Source organism: Callithrix jacchus, chromosome 6, assembly GCF_049354715.1.
Source record: "Callithrix jacchus isolate 240 chromosome 6, calJac240_pri, whole genome shotgun sequence".
NCBI classification, from domain to species: Eukaryota; Metazoa; Chordata; class Mammalia; order Primates; family Cebidae; genus Callithrix; species Callithrix jacchus.
Window position 1 is genome coordinate 149,451,968 of NC_133507.1, and position 8,536 is coordinate 149,460,503.

At 37.7% G+C, this 8,536-nt stretch overlaps 1 protein-coding gene across 2 annotated transcripts; it reads left to right on the forward strand.

The window, feature by feature from the left end:
* Nucleotides 1-2,781: 2,781 nt before the first annotated feature.
* CCL20 (C-C motif chemokine ligand 20) lies at nt 2,782-6,540 on the forward strand. 2 transcript variants are annotated; one of them, XM_002749863.6, is made up of 4 exons: nt 2,782-2,927; nt 4,387-4,501; nt 5,299-5,376; nt 6,069-6,540. In XM_002749863.6, exons 1-4 carry the CDS (start codon nt 2,852-2,854, stop codon nt 6,088-6,090), a joined length of 291 nt encoding a protein of 96 aa, XP_002749909.1. In that variant the 5' UTR covers nt 2,782-2,851; the 3' UTR covers nt 6,091-6,540. The 2 variants fall into 2 exon arrangements, with proteins under 2 accessions (XP_002749909.1, XP_008997888.1); XM_008999640.4 differs by having other exon boundaries at nt 4,390-4,501.
* Nucleotides 6,541-8,536: the final 1,996 nt, after the last annotated feature.

Consider the following 8,536-nt stretch of genomic DNA (forward strand, 5'->3'; position numbering starts at 1 on the left):
ATTCAGAAAGGATATTCGTCTGTTGTTTTCTTTTCCTGTGATGTGTTTATCTTATTTTGGTATCAGAATAATACTATCTTCATAGGAGAAGTTGAAAAGTGTTCCCTTTTCTTCTATATTTTGAAAAAGTTTGTAAAGGCCTGGTATTAATTCTTCTTTGAATGTTTTGTAGAATTTACCAGTGAAGTGATCTGGTCCTGATGTTTTACTTGTGAAAAATATTTGGTTATCACTTTGATATCTTTACTTGTTTACTTGCTCTGTTCAAACTTTGTATTTTTTTCTTGAATCAGGGTCGGTAATTTGTGTCTTTTATCTCTGTTCGTATCAGCTGTGAGGTGGCCATAGCTGACTTTTATCAGGTTGAGAAAGTGCTATTCCTAGTTTATTGAGTGTTTTTGTCAAGAGGAGTTGTTGAATTTGGTCAGTTGGTTTTCAAATTGTTTTTACTTTTTATTAGTATGACATATGTTTGTTGTATGACATTTCCTGGAATAAATCCCACTTGGTCATGGCGTATGATCTTTCTACTGTGCTGTTGACATAGTAATTTTATCAGCATACAGTTGTTTATAATATTCCATTATAACCCTTTTTTATTTCTTTAAGGTCAATAGTGATGTCCCCATTTTTATTTCTGAGTATAGATTTTTTTGTTTTTTTTACCTTCTTTTTCTTTGTTTGATTTGGTCTAGTTAAGGCTTGTTAGTTTTGTTGATCTTCTCAAAGAACTGACTTTCACATTTGTTGGTTTCCTCTATTGCTTTGCTTTCTCTGTTTCAGTTACTCCTGCTCGAATCTTCATTTCTCCCCTTATGCAAGCCTTGGGTTTAGCTTGCTCTGCTTTTCTCTAATTTCTTAAGGTAGAAGCTTGGGTTATTGTTTTGAGATCTTTCTTTCCTTCTTTCTTTTTCTTTCTTCTTTCTTTCCTTCTTTCTTTCTTTTAATGTAAGTGTTTATAGCTAAAAGTTTTCGAATGTTGTGGTTTTTGTTTTTTATTTCAAAGTTTTTTTCTACTTTCTCTAGTGCCTTTTTTTTTAAACACTTTTTTTCACACGTTTTTTTTTTTTCTTTGAGATGGAGTCTCACTCTGTAGGCCAGATTGGAGTGCAGTGGCATAATCTTGGCTCACCACAACTTCTGCCTCCTGGGTTCATGTGATTCTCCTGCCTCAGCCTTCCAAGTAGCTGGAATTACAGGCATGTGCCACCATGCCCAGCTAATTTTTATATTTTTAGTAGAAATGTGGGTTCACTCTGTTTGCCAGGCTTGTCTCTAACTCTTGACTTCAGGTGATCCACCCACCTCAGCCTCACAAAGTGCTGGGATTACAGGCATGAGCTGCAGCTCCTGGCCAGACATATCAGTTATTTAGGAAAATGTGGTTTCCTGTCCGTTACTGATTTCTAATTTAATTCCATTGTGCTTTGAATACATACTTTATGTGATTTTAGTCATTTTACATTTATCGAGACTTGTTCCATAACCTACCATATGCTTTATACTGGAGAATGTTTCAGGTGCACTTGAGAAGAATGCCTATTCTGTTGTTGAGTGGGGTAGTTCTTAGATGCTGGCTTAGTCTATTTGGTTTATAGTGTTCTTCAAGTCTCCTATTTTTTTTGTGGCTCTTCTGCCTAATATTTTATTAGGGAAAATGCGATATCAAAGTTTTCAACTTTTATTGTGAAATTGCCTTTTCTTCCCTTCAATTCTGTCAGTTTTCCTTTCTGTATTTTGGGGTGCTATTGCTAAGTGTATGTATGGTTACAGGTTTTATATCTTCCCAATGGGTTAATCTTATGTCACCATGAAAATTACTCTTTATTTCTAGTAACATTAAAAAAAATCTATTTTGTCTGATATAGGCATCACCAACTCCAGTTCTTTTTTATTTCCTGTTTGGTATACCTTTTTTTTGGTCCTTTTACTTTCAACCTATTTAGGTCTAGTGGAGAATTCTTATACTACCTTAGGTTAGGGATTCATATTACATTATCATCATTAATACTATTATGTGACATCTGTTTTACTAACTAGCTACTGCTGATAGGTTTTTTCTTCAATCATTCTGAGACTCTATTGAGTTATGTTAGCATATCATCGTGAAGAGTCAAAGGCACATAGGGATTATTTTTCTGAACTGCAATGTTGATTAAATCCATGTGAATGTATAAAAGTCTTAGAGGAGTTGACATCAAATCAAGGTAAAGCTGAGGTTTGAGACTTACCTAAAGGCTGATATTTTCAACTCTAACTGCTGTAGTACCTTCTGTGAATGCTGCTCTCGCAACTCAGGATCTTCTTCATGACAGCTGAACATCAACCATGTGATGGCAAACGCATACCTGAGTATGCCTGGCATCCTACCTCCTCCTCCTCCTCCTTGAGTGGCTCTGGAAAGCAAATAGAATATAACAATAGCAGCGCTGGAATGTTCCTATGTGAGGCTGACCTTTGTATTGCTGTTAATCCTCTATTTTCAGATACAAAAAAGATTACGTTAAAAATGGATGAGAGTCCTTTCTGGGCCACAGGGCTGACCTGCTATTGCTCTTTGCAAATCCAAAGTAACTAACAGGATTCTCGCTTTCTCAACTTCTTGTCCCCCGCCCTGACCTTCGCACTTTCCCAATATTAGAAAAAAGCAGGAAGCTTTCCTTGCGGGTTTTTTTTATGATGACATGATGGGGCAAGTTGATCAATGGGAAAACCCCATGTGAGAACATACCTTCTGTGTACATTCTCACTGTATAAATAGAGGCATCCCAGGCTCCTATCAGAACATAAGAACACTGCCAAAGCACTGGGTACTCAGCACTGAGCAGATCTGTTCTTTGAACTAAAAATCATGTGCTGTAGCAAGAGTTTGCTCCTGGCTTCTTTGATGTTAATGCTGCTACTCCACCTCAGTGGCAAATCAGAAGGTAAGTGTCACTCTTTCTGCTAGCACAGGAGAAAGAACTATTTTCATTTTCCTTTCGACCTTGAGCTCAACTGGGGGTCCCTAAAGGATGGAAAACTGTTAGAAAGTATATAAGAGGTAATGGTGGAAGTTGTCAGTTCATTGTTGAGTGGAGGAGAGAAGGGTTACTGCTGCGGATCAGGCCTTCTGCTCTGCTGTCAATCTCAGCAGATTTGGGGAGCAGTGGGCTCTTAGAGACCCCTAACCTTCAGGACAAAGCCGAAGTGCTGTTTCTGGGAGTGATACACAGTGTTAATGTTACCAGTAGATGGGGCCATTTTGAAATGTAGAGAATACTCCCACGTCCCCAGCTTTCTTACTTCCCAACAAAATAGCTTTAGTAAAGTTCAAAACTCATCCTTTAGAAGTAGATTATAATACCTGACAGCAATATCCCCACAAGGCCTTGGGAACATTGCTTGCCAACTTTGAGATAACACTAATCCCTTAGCTTACAGCATGTTGTAATCTAACTCACAAAAATGTCCAAGTATTGTTTATTGCTCAGTAGTCACACATCACTTTTAGCAACAGGTGCATTCCTGAAAATGCACGTTGAATTTTTTTTTTTTTTGAGACAGGGTCGTGCTCTGTCACCCAGGCTGAAGTACAGTGGCATGATTACTGCTCACTGTAGCCTCGACCCTCTGGAGTCAAGTGAACCTCCCATCTCAGCCTCTTGAATAACTGGGACCACAAGCGTGTGCCACATGCCTGGCTAATTTTCAAAAAGGTTTTTGTAGAGACAGGGTTTCACTATGTTTCCCAGGCTGGTCCCAAACTCCCGGACTCAAGCAATCCTTCCTCCTCAGCCTTTCAAAGTGCTGGGATTACAGGCATGAGCCACTATGCCCAATCGCATGTTGCAGTTTTACGAACAAAATTAAACATTCCAATTAACTAAGATGACAATTTCGAAGTCCTTTCACTCCTATAAATCATATTTTCCTTTGTAGCTCTATTTCTCAATACTTTTTAGCCAGATAATAGATTAAAATCTGCCAATTTATTCATTTGCTGCATTTGGAGGGTTATCTACATAAGGGTTCCTTCAAGCAATAGGGAAAGGGATGCTCATATTCTTGAGTGATTATAATGAACTGAAATGAAATATTGTCAATTTGTGTTTCTTACTAAAGATATCCCACTTAAGAGAAGTCATGTATTCCTAAATTGTTTTATTGAAACAAAACTTCCCAGCACAGAAACTGTTTTTTCAAAGAACTGTAAACTACGTTAAATTGGTTCTCAATGACCTAACAAAGGTTTCAAAGACATTGAAACTCTCCCACAAAGTGGTTTATTCATCATATAAATTAGATTCACTAGATTTTCCCCAACTTAAGGTAGTTTTATAATACCAATCACAGAAAAAGTTTATTCATGTGGACTCAATACCTTTCACTTTTTCTTTTTTTTAGCAGCAAGCAACTTTGACTGCTGTCTCCGATACACAGAACACATCCTTCATCCTAAAATCATTGTGGGTTTCACACAGCAGCTGGCCAATGAAGCTTGTGACATCAATGCTATCATGTAAGTTATCAATTGATTTTAATTCAATTGTATCCAGAATACCTAGAAACTTCAGTTTTAAAAAGGTTTGTCTTTTTGGAGTTTCATGAATAAATTACTGATGTTTTGAACATGGGATATCTTAAAAAGAAATAAATGATGTGGTAAAGATAGCTTTGTCTTAGCACATATCTACTTCAAAGTTCACTTTAAACAGGACTGGAATAAGGCAAAAACTTGTTTTCTTACTTTTTGGTCAAAAGGAACTAGTATAGGGCAAACCACTTTCTAAGATAAACTAAGAGGCTATTAAAATGATATGTTAGGAAAATAAGGAAGACACATATTTTAAAATGAGCATCTTCTACCAGAATATGTTTGGGACCAAAAGTAAAAGCTCAGACTAATTATACTATCACATATAATTTCCTTTTCTTGTTTTTTTTTTTTTTAATGACTTGGTTCCAATGAATATAATTTTCTTGATTTATATAGAATATTATATTTTGGAAATATACAAGTTATTGATCAGGCACATACATATTCTATGTAACCGCCAATAGCAAAATTATATGACAATTCTGGGACTCTCTCTTCCTGCCATTGTACTATTATTTGTTACATTGCAGAGAAAGTCAGGGAGAATCACTTCATTTTGCATTAATCTTCATCAGAACTTTTTTTTGCATTTTATTTTACCTAGTCAGCTGAAATGTTTAGTGTGTAATTAACTAGAATATGAAGTTTCCATTGTATGTTCTATTAAAAAAAACATTTAAAAGCTTGTTAAACACAAATCAAATTTTCTGATTTTTCAGCTTTCACACAAAGAGAAAATTATCTGTGTGTGCAAATCCAAGGCAGATCTGGGTGAAACAAGCTGTGCGTATCATCAGGTATGTTACATTGACATTTAGTCTCTCTCCAAATGTTGAGGGAAGAGGAGTATGCAACGGGGTGAGCCGTAGGTTTTCTGGGATTCTTTAGTCTAACTATTGTGGGATTTTTAAAGGGGAAATTTGAGTTCGACCACAAAAACAAAGAATGCATTTTCCCAATTATAGATCGTCATTATTGTTATTACTATTTTAAGTTAGTGATTTCTTACATGATGTACTAGATTTCTCTATGCATTTGATAGTTGCTAGCTGTTTGATTCTTGTTGCAAAGATGTCTCCTGTTTATATAGGCAATCTCCTACTTATAAAGGCAATTTGGCATTTGGTTGTTTGTTAAAGCTGAAGCATAAACGTTAGTTAAAAAGAGATTAATGGCTCTGATTTACATTGATGATAATAGAGAGTAACATTTTATCAATGGACAGAAGGCACCTGACACAGCGTGCCATACACACTGAAGTTGGAGACACAATATAAACGTTCATACCCTGTTTCTGTCATTAATGAGCTGAGTTAGGTCGGGCAAGGCCCATCCTCTCTAAACCTCAATTTCCTCATCCGAACTTTGAGCCGCATGACATACTGAGTTGAGATTAAAGGCAGATGAAGCAACTTTTAGGTACCAAAGTCATTCCCATCATCCAGTCACCTTGTCATTACTTACACTTTTCTTCTTTTTCATTTTACAGCCAAAGAGTCAAGAAGATGTAAAAACCGTGGCCCTTCTGGAATGGAATTGGACATAGCCCAAGAACAGAAAGAACCTTGCTGGTGTTGGAGGTTTCACTTGCACATGATGGAGGGTTTGGTGCTTATGTAAATTTGTGCCTCACTGGACTTGTCCAATTAATGAAGTTGATTCATATTGCATCATAGTTTGCTTTGTTTAAGCATCACATTAAAGATAAACTGTATTTTATGTTATTTATAGCTGTAGGTTTTCTGTGTTTAGCTATTTAATGTTAATTTTCTATAAGCTATTTTGGTTTCATGCAAAGTATAAAATTATGTTGGGGGTGAATAAGATTATATGGGTTTTTGCAAGCAACAAGCTATTTTTTTTTTATAAAAACTAACATCCTTTTGTTTATGTTGTTGTAATTACATTATAAAATAAGGAAAATGTTAAGACAAATATTGACAATAAAGAAAAAACAAAAAGATTTTTGTTGATTGAGTTATGTATCATTTTTATGATGTGTATTGGAACCATTTCAAGGCACAGAAAACATAAGAATTTTTTAGAAATTACATTCTTCAGTTACTTCTAGTTGTTCCCTTTATCTCCGTCCCTTATGTCCTGGACTTGATTTTACATGACTTATAATGGAACAGTTCTTTTTTTTTTTTTAATTCAAAGTCATCCAAACTAAAAGTTGAAAAAGATCCTGTAACAGATTCATAACCCAATGTTTGTTGATTTTAAAAAACTTTTTAAAATAAAAAACCATGCCCATACACCTTGTGACTACAGGGACACAACCATTTAGTATATACCTGCAAGAATCACTTCTTCGATCATTCTGTCACCAGCTAGGATCTCAGCGTATGAACATTTCTCTACTTACAAGTCCTCCCGAGTCATCTTTAAGCAGTTTGTTTCTGAAAGGAAAATGACTATTCAGAGGGTTCTTAGACAGTGAGTGACTGCTTTGCTAACCAGAGGGAGCCCCCAAATGTGCGAAACCCAGTAAGAGCCCAGCAATAGGATGAAAAGACTTGGAACCAGTAGTTAATTATCACTACATTCATGCACCAAGGTTCATAGAGTGCCTCAGATTCCAAAGGACACGCAGGATTGCTGGAGGCAGGCACGCCGATGATAAGATGCAACATCAAGACACATACATCCATAAATTAGGGCGGGGGTGGGTCATTTGACATGGAGCCAAAAAAGAGCTTAATCGTCCCTGAGGACGTCTGCATCCCCAGGAACAGCAACATTGAATCATCAGGGAAAGTATGCTCAAAATCCTGTTTGTTGCCTCATCACACACAGTAATGTGGCAAGAGGCAGTAATGAGCAAAGCAGCTCTTACAACACCTAGTAGTAATCACTTTAATATGGAAAGTCTCAGGGTGCTGTTGGGCATCTTTCCTGAGGGCTTCCGGAAGAAGTACCATTCAGTTGAACCATATTAAATAGCCAATACTGGATGTTCTTGACCTGAGAAGAAGGCAATTGCACAAGATTCAGCCCAATACTTGAGGTATGAAGAACCAGTAGGAAGTAGCCAGTTGGAAAAGGGACAGCAGGAGAGTGTTTGAAAATATCTGGCAGCATGTGTGGTTGCCACAATGCCTGAGGGTAGGTACAACAAGCATTGAGTAGGCAGGAGCCAGGGATGCTAAACCCACTGGAATGCACCAGATGGTTCTACACAATGAAGAACTGTCCCACCCCAAATGTCAATCTCGTCACCATTGAGTAATACTGGATGCAGAGGTGTATATGCAAGAAGTGGGGGCAGGGGTGGAGTAGCTGCAAATTAAGTAAAACTGTTACCTCAACTAAGTGTAGTGGTTTGGGCTTGGCCATTGGGTACTGGGAAGCCACTGTAAATGTCAAAGTGGATGTGGTCTCTGCAAGGCAGAAGAAAGGGAGGCGAGGTGGATGCAAAGCAGAAGTACCCAAGACAGCTGCAAATAAGGAGGCAAAGAAACGGTGAAACCTCAGTCAGAGCTACAGCAAAAAGAAAAGTGCAGAAGCGCTGGGATTGTGAAGGCTGGGACTCATCCCAGACACCCTCCTCCCCTCCCCATCAGTCACTGTTGGAACAGCAAAGCCAAAGCCAGGACTGTCGGGGGCAGCAGATTTGTCTCACTGCTGGAAAGCCTCAGCAGGTGAGCCTTGTAGAGTGAGGCAAGGAGCAAATTTTGTTAGCACTCTGAGGCTGTCTGAATCTTTTGAGGCCAGGATGACTGATAAGTATTAAGTGAGTTTCTGCAGACTGAAATCTCCAGGCTAGAATGCCAATCTATTAATCGACAATGAAAGCATCCAAGTGTCAAGTGTATGGATGTAAGCACATGGCTGGATTAGAGGAGCAAGCTACCTGAGCAGTCAAATTGAAATCACAAAGCTGATTTGTTAAGCCTAGGATCAAACAGCAGGGCCTCAGCTGTGTAATTTGAATATTTGATGCACTAGTTTTCA